A 19495-nucleotide genomic window follows, 5' to 3' on the forward strand; every position below is an offset into this window, starting at 1 on the left:
TATACAGTTTTATACAATCACTTAAGAATCCGACATTTCATATGCACCAACCTAATATATTATGTCGAGGATTACTATGAGTTACGAAGCTTACACCGCTATATTTTCAAAACAAAGTGATCAATAATTCTTAAATTTTTGTATAATATTTCTATATTAATCCTTAATGTGTCACAATAATTTTTCATTAAAATCCTACATGTGGTTTAGAAGAAATTAAAAATAGAAGTTAAAAATAGGACATTAACTTCAAGAAACACATGTAAAAAATATTTTTTTCAGTTAGTCAGCGAATATCTCAGTTTTCGAATGGTCGATCGTTTTCTAATTGCATCAATAATTAAGTCATGTTTAATTCTATACGTGGTATAAGTTTCAATGAATTCTTAAAAATTTCATTTTATGTGCACGGAGCAAATATTGTGGTAAAAGTTATCATAATATTTTTCTGAACCATACACAGAAATGATGACTGAAATTATGACGTATGTTGTAAACTTTAGTATTTCATATGTGCTCATCTAACTGAAGATTACAACACGCGTAATAATTTCGGTGTGGCCTGGCATTGTAAAATTTTGTGGTAATTTCCACCACGATGTTTCCTCCGTGTACAACCTTAAATTCAAATTTTCATGTTCATTAGAGCGCGAGGGAAAAGTCCGCGAATGCTCGCAGACTCGGCCGACAAAGACCGTCGGGGGTGTGCGGAAAGTATTCGAAAGTTGTCGTTGGCAATTATCAGTGGAAAATAAGCGGCTACGTGCAAGCAATTTTCCACCAAGTATCGGCTTTTCCCGTCAAAGTAGTATCGAGGGTAGTGCATGGAAGTGGAGGGTTGCGCGCGAGCAACTCGGGAGAAAAATATTTTGCCGCGCGCGTGTTTACGCTCCAAGTTGGCAAATATAACGAGAATGTAAATCCCGGGGATGTTCAGCGTCAACGCCGGCGAATGGCCGGCACATATCCGCTACAATATACTTGGAAAATGCCGTATTCGTCGCGATAATAGAGCTCGTTTCTTTAATCATCTCAGAGGTAGTGGACACCGCACATTGCGCGCGTTACAGTCGCGGACTTTTAACAGCTCCGCTCGCGGGGACACACATGGGGGAGAGCCTTTTTCCCCGCGACAAAGACGAATCTCCCGCGGCGCAAAGCTCAAAGTTCCGAAACAGAACGAGACACTCGCGCAATCTCTCAACATCTCTCTCGCGCGCGGCGGGGCTCATGCCGAGCGCACTCGCGCGCTCGTCACTTCCGCATTAACGCGTCTTAATGTTGCCGCCCCCGAGCCATCCCTTGCGAATTTCTCGTCTACGTACTCGTTACCCCGCGGACGTCTCATTATCTCGCCGACAACTTTATATCCGCATTACATGTTCGCGTTAGGAGAGCGATCGTCATCGTTAACGGACCTCTCGCTCGGCCCGAAAACCAGCCGGGGAAATACGTTCGGTAAGTGGGACCGCGGTCGGGGGTGAGATGTTTGAAATTTATTGTCAGGACGCGAAGGATGAAGGCGAGAAAGATTCACGTCCGTGGACTTAGGAAGTTTCGAGGTCTTCGAGTTCGCCTCCCTGTCGCATTGTAAAATAGCAGCGGAGTGTACGTAATCCATCGAGATTGCGGCCGCGCCTCGGATTTACGAGAGGAAGAGAGTGGAGGGAGCGACCGGACCTCCTCCTCAGCCGGCGTTTCTGCTTTTACAAGCAGATTGGATCGCGCCCGGGGTTTCATGCCCGACTGAAATCGCGAGATTCGCGCCGGACGAAGCGCCCCCCCCTGCTTCCGTAAGCCAAATTTGCTTATCCAGCGGCGCTCGTCTGATAAATACGGCGGCGAAGGGCGGGCGGGAGATGGAGGTGAGGGGTGGAGGAATCATCGCTTTAATAAAACTTACCGGTGTTTTGGATTATCGCGCGGACCGGCGAGAGATGTATCTCCGCGATTTAACCGCGTCCGGCTGAACTTTCCCCAGTCGACGGGCCGCGTTTTCATTTCCTGCGCGCGAGAAGATAGCATGGGGAGCCCTTAAATACGTGCGGATAATCTCGAAGATGACCGCGTTTGATTACACCGTAGTAATTACGGCACGTCTGACGAATATGGGTCGAATGATGTCGCAGCTTCGGGAGCCGCAGTCGGCAGCGTATCCGTGTACGTTTTAACTTGTTTATCCACTGGGCAGTAAATGAAGCTAGATAAAGAATCTCCGAAACATCGCTTCAAACCGTCCCGAACGTCTTCTCTCTCGATATTAATAATACAGCAATATTTTCTCGTACCGTTTTCACGCCAAAACATGCATCAGTATATTTAGAACATTTAATTGTAAATTATCTCACATCTCTTATTATGTAATATAATATTATCGATTTATAATAATATATCATATAATAGTCTACAATAATCATATACTTTAGCCATAATCGTCGTCATCATTCAATATATAAAATTACTATGTTATTAATTATAAGCATTATTAATTATGATTGCGAAAGTCATGTAACTGAAATTTCGTTAATTTAGCTAATTTTTACCTAGCCAGTTTTTAGTTCCCACAGCTAGAAGCAAGGTTCGGTGACTAAATTCAATTGTGTTAGGCGGACAGCCAATTTCCTCTCTTCCGTATTAGAACGAAGACACGTGTATTTAGTTTTCTGACCGAAGTAAGAACTTCACGCATGCGCGAAGAATCGCGTGTCGTCCACATAATCATTACGCAAGGAACATTAGAGCAGATCGATATCGTTGAATAACTCACGAATCGTGATATCCATCTGTGTGCACAATCTACGTGCATGACAGACGGTACACTGCGGCGCCCAGCAAACATCTTCGTATCTCTGTTATTGATAAATATCGAGTCGTGGTAAATGTAAACAGTGGTCACAAAGATACGAAGATTTTTCTGCTCGCGACGATAATTGTGTAACGCTCTTATCTCCCATGGCTTTTTCCACTCGAGAGTCTACGTACACACCTACGATGCTCGCTTATGCTGCTTTACGTGTATTATATGTAAATTATAGCAATTGATCGAGCAAAAAGGACTTCTTCTCCTCGCTTAACGAATAACGCTTCGCGAATAACGATGTACCGGCACCGGTGCCCCCGTACGTCTCGAACTCTTACTTTGTCGCGCAGATATAAATCTCGAGCATGCGCTATTTACGTATTCCCCGCGGACTATTTCGAGAATCCGACACGGCATTGCATGGCGTTTATACGCCGAGAAAAAGTGCGCGAAGTAAAACGCCCTGACATTTTCCCGTTTGTATTGCGCGAAGGCCAGATGTAAATTTATGCCTTTGCGTACCACGTACCTACGTTTAGTTTCGCTTACGTACGAATGCGTAAGGCAAATCGCTGCCATCGTTCCAGGCAACGTTTTCTCATGGTGCACGCTGCAACTACAGGAACGATTACACGAGGCAAATGAAAATATTACTACTCATGGCCGAAACGTGCATTTTATGTAATTTATGTTTATATCGTGTAATTCATATTTTTATATTATACTTATTTATAATTTATACTTACGTTATAGTTTATATTTGTATTGTCTATTATTCGCCTTAGGCACGACAATAATAACAGCTATAAAGCTGTTGCCACGTCTTTTGATCTCTCGCAGAATCGGTTTATTGCATTTGTCTTATGTATACTTTTTTAACACCAATAAAATAATATATTATTATTGTTATTTTGAAGATATTCAACATATAGATGGCTAAGAAGTGATGGTTGAAAATCTGAAAATTGTAGATTCTCTCCGAACGATTGAATTTGTTCTGCATTTTTTAGTTTCTATTTTAAGATTTCAAATTAAGGATGCAAAAATAAAATGTTTCGGACGAATTCGAAAAAAACGTTGTGAGTTCTCTGAAATAGAAATCCGAAGATATATATTTTTGCAAGAAACAAAGTGTCAGTTTTCTCAGCTGTCGGTACATAAAATTAAATTACCTCTTTGCGCCGAGATGAATTTCACTCGTAAATTGTTCTTTCGAACAAAACGGAGACACAAACGAACTATACTCATGACAAATAAATAAGCTCGAAAACTCCAGCGATGCATATCTGAATTATTTGGATAGTTTATGTAGACATTTTAAGATATAGATAATCTTAGCAATTTTGGGAATTCAGCAGTAATATTCGAGTAAATGAAGTTTAACACAATGCATCTTTGTAACAGTGCAGTCAAATATTTCTCTCTCTCTCTCTCTCTCTCTCTTTCTCTCTCTCTCTCTCTTTCTCTCTCTCATACACACACATATATACAAAAAATATTCCGTGTCTAAGCATTTGATATATATAGAGCAATCCTCACTATAATCACGTATCTACGAACAAAACGAAAAGATTTCCCTTTTGATCCCTATGGTAATTAGCCTTTAAAACCACTAATTGCAGCTAATGAAATCTTATCCGCAGTCCGGATGTTCTCCGGGCTGTTTCACGCGCTACCTACTAATTGCACCCGCCGAGGATTTTTTGCCGGATCAACAAGGTTAAGTTTCCTTTGAGGATGCGCCCGATGTTCCCAGCTCTTGTGCATTGTGACTGCATACCGTCTTGTGTACGAGCACGACGCCCGGGGAAAAGTTTATCCGGGGTTATACGACGGCGATATTTTACACTCGCTGTTTTATACTCTAAGCAGGTTTGCACACCTTAAAGCCAGTAACCCGTGTCGGATTACGGCGTGTCGCGATTTAACGCTTTTCGCTCCTTTATTTCCCGCTGGAAGTCCATCCACCGTATTCGTGACCGGACTGGAAGGTATCGTTGATTTCTAATTTTCCGCTGTGTCAAAGCTCAAGACGCGATCGAGGTGAACTAATCGCCGCCTGCCGAGTAGGAGAGAAAGAGAAAAGAAGAGAGAGAGAGAGAGAGAGAGAGAGAAATGAAGAGAAAGGGAGAAAGAAAGGAAGAAAGGGGGAAGTAATAAAGCTTCCTCGGTAAAGCACATTACGATGACGCGCGATGAATGCCGGGACGCATTTATTCGATTCAAGAACGTAATTTCCTCCGCGAGGCAATGTGTCGAGCGGCGACGAACCAGCGGATGTACCGCCCAAACTTTAACTCTTACTTAGCCGTGAATTCTTCGAGGGGGTGAAATCATTCTCAACGACGACGACGACAACGAGCAAGACGACGTTTATATTTTCCACTCGAAATAAATTACCTCGTTGGAAATTCATCGCGGGCCGCCCTTAATTGAAGAACGCGGTTTAACGGTCTAGAGAATCTAAGTTTGCAATCCGGAATTTGATCGGTAAAGGGAATTATCGTTTCGCAATTTGCATGGATTATTCTGACCCATATTGGCCGAAGGGGTTAAACCAACAATAGCGCGCGCGCGCGCGCTTCCCTCTTTCTCCCTCTCGACGCGAAAGTACTCCCTTTCGTTTCAACACTATAGATTCGCGCACCGAATACCGGGTTAGCGTTCGTCGTAACGTACGATCGTTCGTCGATGTTCGTCGAAGAAATGTTGTTCCGCGTACGGCGGTTCCGTTTTCTTTTATTCTTCTATTCCTTTTATCACCGCACATTCCTCCTGATAAGGGGCATAATATCGAACAAATGTGCCGCCGGTCGAGATAAGATCCGCATTGATTTACGGCGAATGGAAAACTCTCTCACACGTCGTATGAGAGATAGCGCGCGTACGATTCTTGATACGACGTTATATAGGCGACTTGCTACAATAATTTTTATACAACCCGACTTCACGGACGTCCCGCGAAATGATATTTCCCGGGACTCCCCTATAAATTTCACCGTCCGTTTTTCACTGACGTAAACGTCAAAAAAATGATCGCTCCTTCTGTCGCTACCTTTTTCCCCGTACAGCGATATTACGCGCTTTGTACGAGATCTACGTTGAACTAAAGTCAACGCGGGATTAATCGGGGAACGAAACAACAAGCTCCGACTCGGTACAGTTAAAATTAGCGTGTCTCTCTTATACGAAGATCGGTTTATAGCAGCGTTTTAAAAACAGAAGCACACCAGCGTCGATGTCTATCTTCTGCGTGTTGCACTTAAGATAAGTCTGTTTTAAAACTGCACGACGATACTTGGTCGTTTAACGCAGCAATGACGTCTGTTATACCTGCTCGTTACGCGATTTTAGGATAAAACGTAAGTTCATGCGAAGCACGTAAGTAGGTCAGCGTCTCTCTCTCTCTCTCTCTCTTGCTCGCTCGCTCACTCACTCGTGGTTCGTGCAAAGCTTAATTTTTAATGATCGACCGATAAATTAGGGATTTAATGTTGGTCGTTTGAAAGGATTTCCATCACACACATACACACACAAGCTTACACACATACACACATGCACGCGGGCGCTGAGCGTGATCGATAGAGCGGCATGATTAACTCAGCGGTAACTCGCGGAAGGGAAGCGTTTTATTTCCGAGCAGAAATTGCGCGATATTGCCTGGATGCCGGGGAACAGAACTCGGTGAAGTACAAGTTATTAAACGATCTCCACGATGTTGCTTCATGATGACCCTAGAACTCATAAAAGCGGATCCGCTTCGTCGCGTTCTCTTCGTCTTCTCTTTGATCACATGAAGTTTCTCTCTTTCGCGCGCGTGTGCGCACGACCGTTCGCGGGGCGAAGTAATTAATTTCCCGCGGTGTGTAATCTCTTTTAATTCATCGGCCATGCAAACCGCCTTCGCGCATTCCTCCGACGATTTCTTGCCGAACGTGCGTCCGGGCCGACGACGGTGACGCCGCGTGGCTGTCCGGCGAGGCGAACGAGCGGGAATATCGGAGGAAAATCTCGAGAAGAAGGGGAAAAAATTGATGCCGTAAAACCGAATCTGGCTGCGGGGTTAATACGGCTCGTAAACGCGTGCGCGGCGCGATGTTTTGCGAAATTCCTGGCTTTTTGCGAGCGCGCTTTAAGATCCCCCTCGCGGCGATTACGCCGCGCCCCGTACAGCCGTAAATCCGGTCTTATCTGCGAATAGCGCTCTTCCGCTTATTTCTTAACCCACGACGGAAACCTTCTCGCGGTCCTCAGAAACAGAGATCGTAAAATCCGCGGCGTTATCAAGCGCACGCGTGCGCGCGCGCGCGCGCGATATTGTTTCTTTACGATCGAAACCGAGAACGCGTGCAGCGCCGGCGTACCTTCATTCCGTACGCGGCGCAATGGTGAGCAACTATCTTTCTCTCTCTCTCTCTCTCTCTCGATTGGACTTATTAAACTGGCAATCTCGGCGCTTCGATCCGTAATTCCGGATACCGCGGCGACCGAACGCAACCCCCACCGAGCGGCAGTGCGTCGTCGCCCCCCTCCGGCCGCCGGTCTCGGGTGACCGAGTGGCTGGTGGAAAACCGCGATACGAGTACCCTGCTCGTCGCCGCCGTCGCGAGAACCTCACTAGACGGCTCGAGCTTTTTATTATTCCATGGCGTGTGAGACGAAGCTCGCGTAGGGCGTGTCGCGCCATTTGCATTCTCATTACCATCGGCGGTTCTTATTTAAATAGGTGAACAACTGCAAAGCACTCCGCTGGTCGGAGAGCTCGTTAGGCGTCCCCTTCCGGGTGGGTGAGAAGGGAGGGAAAGGAGGAGGAGAAGTCGTGTGCTCGCAGATACATCCCCCGTCGCGTCTGCTACGCTCCTCCGACGCACTCACCCTCACTCCCGCAACACCGCCGCTCTCTGATCCTCCCCTCGTTCCCTCTCTCTGAAGACGACGCCCGGATGGAGGGGAGGGAGCCGGATGACTGCAATTTCGCGCGAGGATGCGAATCCTCGCGGCCACGGTCGGCTGACGGTGCGCTCGGAGGGGGAGGGGCGGTCGGGAGGAATCTTTTAAATTCAGCGCGGTATGCTTCATTAGTGGCCGCGGTACGCTCGGCGACCGCAGCGATTTAATCCGAGCTAGCGTCAAGCCGCCGCCGTCCCGAGGAAATTCAATTTTCGCTGCGGCGGTAATGGACTAGAATCGTCCCAGCCGGAGAGTTAGGCCGTCTCCCGGCCGTGGCGGAAACGCCAATCGGCTCGGTCCGCGTCAGCGGCGTCCGTTTGAGCGGTAGCGCGCCGAGGACGCGGAGGACGACAGTGGCGTCGACGCCCCCGCATGTCGTCGCAGGCGGAGTGCAACGCGCGCGAAATGCAAGCGACGCGAGCGAATCGACAGCCGGCAGGCAGCGATACGGAAATGCGAGCGGCGTGCATTCGATAAAAATACTTTTAATGCAACGCTCTCTCGCATGCAGTCGCGCGCGCGCGTTCGACGTTCCGACGGCGGAATCAACTGTATCCGCTTCTCGAGAACGGAGATTTCCAAACTCGTCGAACTCGCAGCGTGACGTCCGTGTAAGACCGTGCGCGCTGATATATCGCCGCCACCGTCTCCTCGGGAATAACAAACGGCTCAGGAAAGATTCTCCTCCGGCGCGCGGGAATAAGAAGAGCGTGAACGCGCGCGCACGGCTGCTGCTGCAGCCCGGTAGCGAAGTTACGGCTCGACGGCTCGAGAGCAACTTTCGTGCTTGCGAACGACCGAATTCGACGTTAGAATTCGTTTCGATGTGTTACAAAGATATGCAAGCGCCCTTCGGAATTCATAATGGCACATAAGCTCTCACCCAGTTTCGCGGCGATAGCGGCCGGCGGGCTGTATCGTTCCGCTCGGTTCCGCTTTGGTTCGTGCTTCTTCTGTGTTATCTTTGGAACGTGCCTCCCCTTCTCTCTCTCTCTCTCTCTCTCTTATTCTCTTTCTTTCTAGCTGTGAACACCTGCATCAGACTCATTTCTTAAGTTCAGAGAGACTCACACATTACGCCGTACTACGAAAAACTTTGCTGGCTTCGGGTGAACTTGCGGTGCTTGAACTTCGTGAGATGCTTTCTCTACGACGTTATCTACCAACAATGCTTTTATTTGCTTTGTAATGAATTTATCTTTCGAACTAAAGTACCCGACAGATACACCAGAGCTGCATTTGATCTACCACACGTGCCCCAATGCCCCGAACTGAGCTGTATAAGCGTTCTTTTAGAATTGTCGCTGCCTCACTCTAGAACAGTTTGTCTGTGAATGTCGGATACTTTAATTTCCTTGAATTTTTCAAGAATGTATCTTCTGAATATCTTATTAACGGGGCCTTATATATGCGGTTGTTGACTGTTGATTCTCCCCGACATACTCTTAAGCATGCTGAATACGTATAACTTACGCTTTATGTCACACAACTTTGCATCTTTCTTCTTCTCGTTATATTCCATTTTCATTTCTCATTTTCATGTTTCATATTTCACTTCTCCTTTGTTGTATTTTTCATCGTCATATTTTTCTTACTCCGTACTCACGTGCACTGTTATTCTTTACTTTCCTTGTCTTATTTTTTTTCTTTGTAATCACTGTCCTACGCGCCTGAGGGGAACTTATCCCAGAGAGTTAAATAAATAATTTTCTTTCTCTCTCTCTCTCACTTGCGCAAATTAAAGATTTCCCGTGGCGACACAGATTCAAATAGCTGTATATTAACGGGCCGTGCTAAATACTACCGTTGAACCCACGCCAGCTGATTGCTCCGAGACATCGCGCCGTAACTTTAAGACTTCATTCCTGAAGAGATTCCCGGTTAAATGTTTTACGCGGAGATCCGACTTTGTATATAATTGCATAGTTATGCGGCGTGTTGTTTGTAGATCCTCAGAAATGCTCGCCGGTGAAAATGGTGGAGGGAACGCTGAGGTCGACGCTTCATCAATTACGCCGGTCTCCCGTCATAAGTAACAGCTACATATTTCTCCCTCGCGGCATTTGCGATCATTTGTCATTTATTTTCGAGATCCATGTACTACTTCTATATTTAGAATCATCGACAAGAGTAGATCACATTCGTATCGCTGTGAAACCATTTCCTTGCGAAGCCTTTCCAAATCCGAATCGTTTCGAAGTATAAAAACGCCAAGTTATTTTATCATACGAAGTCGGTCGGATTGCGTTATTCAATTTAAACTTTAAACGTAATTTAAACGGACACGATTACCCTTTTACGCTTAATTAGAAGGGAATTCAATTAACCGCATTGATTTCAACGGGAATAAGTTCCATGTGCGTACTTCACCTCGGGGCTCCGCCGGAAAGAAAAGTGGTATTAATTAATGACGATGTATATATCGCGAGGAGATAACCGACGGGACGGCGGGAATTATACGGGAATCTAATCACGGCCGGCGACGAGAGCGCGACGGCGGATAAAAAAATCAAATCTCCCCGCTAGCATAGAGGAGTCGCGGGTATATTGATTTTTCTACTCCGGTGCAGCCAATGACCTAACGTTACCTCGCCTGCAAGCGCGACCCTAACAAAGTTATTCAAAGAATGACGTGCCGTACACGGCGCAGCACGGTGGAAATCGACACCCATTTACCACTTCGTATTCTCGATCGTGTCCCCTACACGTGACCCGCTCCACGCGCGTCACACCGAGCATCTTAAGACACCATCTGGCGACCGCCCAATCCGGTCATATTTTTCCGATCGCGGGGGGTCACGGCTGCTGTGTGACGGGATTCCGGAGGCCGCGGAGATTTACCGCGGGCATTAAATTACGACCGTCACGACTGATCTTTCGAGATCGGTGTCCTTTGAACGGGACGTCGGAACTGAGTCCACTGATCAAACGACGCTGTTGAACTTTTGTTTTCTTTTTCCTCTTTTTTCTTTTTATCCTCTCTTCCCTCTTAAGAACGTTGCGTCTCCGATGGGCTTTTCGGTCCCGCAGGACCGAACCCTCTTTTGTTGAAAATCGAGGTTTGTCCGAAGGTGGGAGTATATATGTACGTAGACTTCATCATTAGAGACGGGATGATCATATCCTTTCGTAGGAGCAACTGCAGCTCAGGTGAAACAAGTTACGGCATTTGCGATTTCCGAGAGAAGAAGATGGAAATAGAATCTACGAGATTTTATTGTTATAATAAGAGAAAAATTGTTACAAAAATGAGATATAAATCTCAATAATAAATTTCGAATACATGGGACGAGACAGTCTGGAAATAATAAATGCATAAATTTCCCTTTTCGAAATATTCGAAAAAGTGCGTGCAAAAAATAAAAAAATTGGTGGAAAATGAAGAAAAACAGTTTGTTTTCCGAAATTTCAAGATTATAATTATTTGTTGAATTATTATGTGCTAACTAAAAAATTATATAACGTCGGATTTTACTAAAAATTATTATATTATATTACTAATATTACTAAAAATTTTATAATGAAACAAAACAAACGTAAGATGTGTTTTATTTATATAAAAGGTTGCAATTGCATAAATTTTGACACTCGTTAAAGAAAGATGATCTATATTATCATTTACCATTATCATTATTATTTTTGCCATTATGTTTATACGTACATATTATTTCTATTATACTGTATGATTACTATTCATTATATTATTACTGTTATATTATTAATGTATCGTTACTTTATTGTTATGTTATTAATGTATTGTTACTACTATAATATGTAAATTATAATATCTAATATTGTAACTTTCTCTATATCGGCACAATTAGTACTTTTCTATTATTCAAACACATATTTACATATTTATTATCAATCCTCTCCATTTTATATCCGTAGTTGAGTCAACTATTATCTGAAAGAAAACACACCAAGTTCGAAAAAATTTAGATAGTCTAACTTGTCGCTGACTTGTACTACTTTCTTAAGAAAAATTTTCGACCGTCTGACATGTCGTTGTGTGTGACGTTGTTGTTGTGTACTTACATGAACAATTTTCCTTGTTCGTAAAGACAAAAGGTAAAAAGGCAATATTTATATTTCATTCTTATATATAAAATCGTTTTAAATTATTTTTTTAAGATGCTACAAGAGTTATTTGGCTATGTAGCATTTAAAAATAAATTTAAAACGATCTTAAGTATGTGATGAAACCTAAATATATGAATCGCCCCAAAACTATTTTTGCCATAAAAAGTTCAAACATATATAATAAAATTATTTTCTGAAATTGCATTTCTTGAAATATGAATAATAACGCGCGTCAACTCGGCGTATCTGTAACCATTTATAACGCCATTTATGACAGTATTTTCAATTCCAAGAATATAATATTTAAAACATAACGTGATTATATTATACATGAATAAATTTAAGGTAAAATTATCTTGAACTCTTGTTCTTTTGCGAAAAATTTGAGACTTGTAAAAATAATAATAAGATATAAAGATATATTGAAAAATATATTTTTTGAAAAACGCAGATTTACAAAGTATATTAAATATCATGAAATTTTGATATAAGACATTTTGTTATATACAATTATTTTACAATTATTTCACAACTTGACATATGTGACGCGCAAAAATATTCGCGCATAATCGATTTCTACGAATTACCTTGAAGGAATCGTTCCGACTGCCAAATGTGCGAGAGCACATGTCAAAACAGTGTGTCTCGTATTCTTAGCTGTTTTATAAGATATTTAAAGTCTATAAAAGTGGTGCGAGACACTTTTAAATATTTGCGCAATTCACGACAGTGTCTCGTATTTTTAGCTGTTTTACAATATATTTAAAGCTCGTAAAAGTGGTGCGAGACACTTCTAAATATTTGCGCAAGTCAAAACTGTCCCGTATTTTTAGCTGTTTTACAATATATTTCAAGCTTGTAAAAGTAGTACAAGACACTTCTAAATATTTGCATGCGAGCCGCGTCACGTATCAAGCCTGATTAATAATTTCACCCGTTTCATTATTGCGTTTTTCACGCAACTTTTCAGAAGCCGCGGCGGTGAAATCCGGGTGTCGGCGCGAGAAACGATGAACGAATCGAGACGAGCCGGGAACGTAGCGGCGCGATAATAATAATATGTGGACGACGCGGCCACGGACCAGGCGAAAGTCGCGACAACCGTCGACCCCGTCGTGCAAGGCACGCGATAATCGCACGTGGAATCGTCGTCGGGACGGCTTTCGCATCATCTACTCGGTGATATTGGCGGCCTGCATGGCGACGCAAGAAGCGAGGTGCGCCAAGTGCCCGCCACCGGACACGATACCCGGTTGCCCGTGCTACAACTTCGAGAACGGCGGTCTGTTCCTGGAGTGCGCAGGTGCCACCGAGGAGTCCCTCAGGAACGCTTTGTCCGGCGTGATACATGCCGCCGGCGGTGAAGGTAACCGTCCATGATGCGACACGCAAAAAGCACGGAACAGCACGGAGAACACGTATTCCTCTCGCATACATAAGTAGAAACAGTCGTATTCGCAACACATCCGTGGGACATACTAATATCGCGCCGACAGACGTGGCAGCAGTCGTGTGACTCGAGATGAAAAAGGGAAAAGGATGCTCTCGAGAGACCATTCGGTATTCTTATACAAATATTTCGCCGTTTATACTTCTCGTATAATCCGTTTTTAATCTGTTTTATCATTTATGTGTTTCTTGCACTCTCAGACACGCGCAGTCCACTAAACGAAGCAATATGACGAGTTCACATGAGTATTTTGAAAAAGATTGCTCAGCTTCACTGTTCGTTTTCTAGCCGATGAGTGGCAGCACGTTAATACAAAGAGAAAAAGATTACTTCTACTGCGAAGAAAAGCAATTACTCAGTTGACTTTTTTTTTCTTTCAAGCAATAGTTATCTTGAACAAGGAATATTTGCCTGTGCGCGTGTTCCTGTTTTATTCAGTTTCGTTTCAATACAATGAGAAACACATTAAAGAGTCGCATGCATTTATTGCTGTTTTGAAATATACATTTACCTTACGTTTGTGTTACTACTCAAAAATACTCGATAATACCATCCGAATATACTCGTATACGATCGTTTATAACCCTTTTGTTACTGCGGAAAATGCCCTTTTCCGGTCTAAAAATGGGGTCATACTTATTCAGCCGAATGCACGCTTTTAATGTTCCAACCAACAGTTTTCGCGGACTAAAAACGGTGAAATATTTTGATAATGGTACCTATACAAATGCGATCGATGAACTGCGGCACTTTTTTATAACTTTTGCTTCCGAATCCTTAAATATAACCCTCGCATATTTCTAGAAAATTATTATATTCCAATACATATACTTGCGTATTTTTCAAAGAAACTTAAATTAATATTAATAATTCATATACTTATATATTTTTTAGGAAATTAATATAATTTCGACATATATCAGCCTATAGTAGTAAAAGATATATAAGACGTCTTGGATTAATTTTGCTATGTGCAAAAATAATGTTTAATACGACATTTTTCGGAGCGTTACGGAGAATTAATAATGAACGAGACGATTGTCTCATACATTTTTAACTCTCCGTAACGCTCTGGGGAATTCATGAAATTGAGACTCTCGTGTGTCAAATCTTGGATATTAAGTTACATACTCGATGCGAGTGGAATCCCGTTAAACCTTACATACGCCTTGTAAATTTTCCCTTCTTAATAGCGGAAGTTCTCACATTGCGATCTCCTCTGATTTCTTACTCGTGCGCGAGAAAAAAAATGCATGATGTAAAACAAAGGACGGGTATCGCTTATAGTAACCCGCGGTGAGGGAATAAAAACTCCCTCAAAGCGGGTGCGAACGGTTCGATTTTAAACGAGTTATCCGGCGATTGTTTCAGGCGCGCTCGTGCAATCGTTGAGCGTGTACGAATTAGATCGAAAAGTAGAGGAACTTCGGTCCGCCGCTTTCCCGACGGGCTCGCAAATTAGGCATCTGCAAATATCGCATTCCGCGATCCGCGAGATAAGCGAGAATGCTTTTGAGCGACTAAGCAAAAGCCTGGAATCCTTGGCACTCGTATCCGGCCGACTACCTCACGTACCTCAAAAGGCACTGGCCTCGCTGAGCCTACTCAAAGCGCTGGATCTAGAGGCTAACCTCGTTCAAGAGCTGCCGAGCTTCAGCTTCTACGGGCTCTCCTTAATTAAACTGAACCTGAAGGGCAATCAAATCGTGAAAATCTCCGAGTACGCCTTCGCCGGGCTCGAAGGCATGCTGAAAGACCTGGACCTGGCGGAGAACAAGATCCGGGTGTTCCCCATGACTTCCCTGAGACGACTGGAACACCTCACGTCCTTGAGGCTCGCGTGGAACGAAGTGTCCCAGCTGCCGGAGGACGGCTATTCCAGGCTGGACGCTTTGAACTTCCTCGATCTCAGTAGCAACAACTTCAAGGACATACCGCTCAACTGCTTTCGCTGCTGTCCGTCCCTGAAGACCCTGTCCCTTTACTACAACGCGGTCGAGTCGGTGGACAAGGATGCCTTCATATCGTTGATCGATCTCGAATCGATCGATCTCAGCCACAACAAGATCGTGTTCCTCGACGTGGCTACCTTCCGTGCCAATCAAAAGCTCAGGTCGATCGATCTCAGCCACAATCACATACACTACATCCGCGGCGTGTTCTCGCGGCTGCCCGAGCTGAAGGAGCTCTTCCTCGCGGAGAACAACATCCTGGAGATACCGGCGGAGACGTTCGCCGGCAGCAGCAGCTTGTCGGTCGTGTACCTGCAGCAGAACGCCATCAGACGGATCGACGCGCACGGCTTGGCGACGCTGAGTCAGCTGGCGCAGCTCCACCTCAGCGGCAACTACATCGAGAAGGTGCCGCGCGACTTCCTCGAGCACTGCGAGAACCTGTCGACGCTCTCGCTGGACGGCAACAACATCCGCGAGCTCGAGGTCGGCACGTTCGCCAGGGCGAAGCAGCTGCGCGAGCTGCGGCTGCAGGACAATCAGATCACCGAGGTGAAGCGCGGCGTGTTCGCGCCGTTGCCGTCGTTGCTCGAGCTGCACCTGCAGAACAACGCCATCACGGACATGGAGACCGGCGCGTTGAGGTCCCTGCACAGTCTGCAGCACGTGAACCTGCAGGGCAACCTCCTGGCGGTGCTCGGCGACGTGTTTCAGGTGTCCAACGACGCAGGCCAGAGCGAGAACAGCGGTAGCTCCTTGGTGTCCATTCAGCTGGACAATAACGGCCTCGGTGTCTTGCATAATGACTCGTTGAGAGGCCAAGCCTCGGTCAGGATCATGTGGCTCGGGCACAACAGGCTGACGCGTCTGCAGGCGCCTCTGTTCCGGGACCTCTTGCTGGTCGAGCGGCTGTACCTCACCAATAACTCGATCTCGCGGATAGAGGACACCGCGTTCAAGCCGATGCAGGCGCTCAAGTTCCTCGAGCTCAGCATGAACCGGCTGAGCCACGTGACCGTAAAGACCTTCTCGGAGCTGCACGAGCTCGAGGAGCTCTACCTGCAGGACAACGGCCTGCGACGGCTGGACCCTTACGCCCTGACCGCCCTCAAGCGACTGCGCGTCCTCGACTTGGCGAACAATCATCTGAACGTGCTGCACGACAAGATCTTCCAGGAGGGCCTGCCGATCCGGACGCTCAACCTGAAGAATTGCACCGTCACCGTGATCGAGAACGGCGCATTTCGCGGACTGAACAATCTCTACGAGCTGAATCTCGAACACAACCACTTCACTGCCACCGCCCTGGACCGTCTCGACATACCGGGACTGAGGGTCCTGCGAATATCGTACAACAACTTCAGCCAGATCAACGGTAACTCCCTGGACGGGCTGCCGTCCCTGCAGCATCTCGCGATGGACTCGTCGCAGATCTACAGGATGCCGGCCGAGATCTTCGCGAAGAACAAGAATCTGGGGAAGCTGTTGCTCAGCAACAATTTGCTCAGGGCGCTACCGGCGACGCTGTTCCTAGGCCTGGAGGCGCTCAAGGAGGTCAAGCTCGACGGCAACATGTTCCAAGAGGTGCCGTACGACGTGTTCGCGAACGCTACCACGGTGGAGTTCCTCTCGCTGGCCAACAACGTGCTCCTGCAGGTGGACATGTCGCGGCTGAACGGACTGGCCAGCCTGCGGGAGCTCGACCTGCGCGGCAACTGCATTATGTCACTCACCGGCTTCGCCGCCGTCAATTTCTCCCGCCTGGTGTCCGTCGACCTGAGCCACAACCACTTGGCGGCCCTGCCTGCCAACTTCTTCGCCCGCTCGAACATGCTGAGGAAGATCGAGCTGGCGGCCAACAAATTCCGGCAGATACCCGCGGTAGCGCTCACGGCGCAAAATATCCCCGGGCTGGCCTGGCTGAACGTCACCGCGAATCCCCTCGTGAGAATACACGAGATCAGCTCGGAGGCGAAGTATCCGGCCCTGCAGGAAATCCACATATCCGGCACGAACCTGACGATCGTCACCAGCCAAGACTTCGAGGCGTTTCCCGCGCTGATGCACCTCTTCATGGGCAGCAACATGATATCCCGGGTGTCGCCCAGCGCGTTTCGAAGTCTTCCCAATTTACTGACGCTGGATCTCAGCGTGAACGAGCTGGAGCTGCTGCCGCAGGAGAGGCTGAAAGGGCTGGAGCATCTGCGCCTGCTGAATCTCACGCACAACCGTTTGAAAGAGCTCGAGGACTTCCCGCTCGACCTCAAGGCTTTACAAGTGCTCGATCTCTCGTACAATCAGATAAGCGGAGTGGGAAAGAGCACGTTTCAGCACCTGGAAAATCTGGCGGAGCTGCATCTCTACGGCAACTGGATATCGTCGATCTCGCCGGACGCGTTCAAGCCCCTAAAGAAGCTCTGGATTTTAGATCTAAGTAGAAACTACTTGGCGAGCTTGCCACTGAATGCCTTTCGACCTCTCGAAACGCAAATACGGAGTTTACGGGCCGAGGGTAAGTACCGACTCGCTTTATTTATAATCTTTCGATTTCGACCGGCGCTCGTTACATTTCGCACGGACATTCCCGTCGCTCCAGCGACGACAGCCCGCGGGGAAAATTACCGGGGATTAACGAGCGATACCGCGCAATTAATTAATTTTGATCAATCGGTAAGAATGATAGGCTATCAGAGCCGTTGCCGGATATTGAACATGATCATTTAAATCTCTCCGGCGGGAGGATTAAATTATTCGGCGATGAGCTGAACTTATTTTCCAGACTACCAACGCACGCGTGGAATATTGTACAATAGCCACTTGTCACGTCGAACTGACCTTTCATCTTGCGAATAATGCTTTTAATAATTACTTTTAATAATTATTCCCCCGTGTGTAAATTCCTCGAACATTGACTTATTCTCCCGTTGGATTTCAATTATCGTGCCGAACATAAACGACAGCTCCTATAACCGAGTCGAAATTTTGTTCCTGTATTAAATTTTACGACGCAGCAGGAGCTAAAATAGCGAAATAAGTTCAATTTAAGCTCCGATAATATAATTTATTCTCACTTTCACTCTGATAATGTTTTAATTTCTCTTTTCGCTATTTTGGCGTCGAAATAAATTATTTAAAAGTAACATTGAAACGTTAAATCTGTAGAGAAGCTAACGAGTATCAGTATCGTCGAAATCGGTTTTTGGCACACAGAAAAAAGTGCTAGATTCAAATAAATAATTATTGCAATACTTAGCAAACATTTACTTGGATTCAGTAAATTTGAACCAGGTAAATATTTTATTTGGATAATTTACTTGGAAAATATTGTATTCAGATCAAGTAAACAATTACTCAATCCTAATTTTTGTTAAATAATTTGGAAATAAAATTTGCTAAAGAGCATTGGAATAATTATTTACTTGAATCAAGCGCTTTTTTCTGCGTAGTCTATAAACTACTCAAGCAGGAGCAAACTATTCTCTTCAAGAGCGTCGAAGTGGTATCAGAATAATTCTATCGATTCAAGATAGCCTATCGTTCTTATTGATTGTTTATCATCAGATAAATTTCGCAATACCTCTTCTAATTTCTACCACTTGCAGTTATCTATGAAAACTGCGCGGCAATGCTACGCCCTCTCTGTTCCCATTCCGTCGCGTCCCGTGGAACCGGCGGAGTTATCGTTCCCCGCGCAAATGATTCGCGTATCTCGGGATTGTTATTGCGGATCGACACCGGCATCAAAACTTTTTCCTTAGCCCCCCATACGATATTGCTCGTGCGCACATGTGCTGCTATTCACACGGATCATGTTGCACCACGTTCGACAATAGCAATCTCGGCCGACGATTGGTCGCATGCAAAACTCACCGCCGACGACGAGTCTTCGCATGCGAGTGAATTCGACCCGGTCGAAAATAGCCCCACGGGTAGTTACACTCGGGAGCTCCTCGACATCGAGTGAACGATATAAATACAGAGAAAGAGAGATAGAGAGAGAGAGAGAGAGAGCCGCTACACAATCGCAGCGAGCCAACGTTACACGAGACATCACGGGGCTATTCATCGCGAGGACTCTGTGCGCGTGCTGTACGTATACAGGGTGATTCAGGACAACCACTTGTCCTTCGAAATATATATTCCCGGTTGGATTCCGAGACTACTTTTCCTCTTGCGAAATGTTGTCCGAAGCTTCGTTCTTGAATTATACATGAAATACACAAAGAAATAGTTGACTCATCGCGCGGATCCGGTACAGGA

At 45.6% G+C, this 19495-nt stretch overlaps 1 protein-coding gene across 3 annotated transcripts in view; it reads left to right on the forward strand.

Annotated features, from left to right (window-relative positions):
* The window catches only part of LOC106741756 (chaoptin-like), a 215958-nt gene that overhangs the window by 190572 nt on the left and 5891 nt on the right, over positions 1–19495 (forward strand). For all 3 annotated transcript variants that reach the window (XM_014614054.1, XM_014614053.1, XM_014614055.1), the window contains 2 exons: positions 12804–13199; positions 14655–17747. In XM_014614054.1, coding sequence (XP_014469540.1) covers positions 12893–13199; positions 14655–17747 — 3400 coding nt within the window. In that variant the 5' untranslated portion in view covers positions 12804–12892. The remainder of the gene's footprint in view (positions 1–12803; positions 13200–14654; positions 17748–19495) is intronic.

The sequence above is a fragment of the Dinoponera quadriceps genome, unplaced genomic scaffold, assembly GCF_001313825.1.
Source record: "Dinoponera quadriceps isolate SergipeBrazil2010 unplaced genomic scaffold, ASM131382v1 scaffold587, whole genome shotgun sequence".
In the NCBI taxonomy this organism is placed as follows: domain Eukaryota; kingdom Metazoa; phylum Arthropoda; class Insecta; order Hymenoptera; family Formicidae; genus Dinoponera; species Dinoponera quadriceps.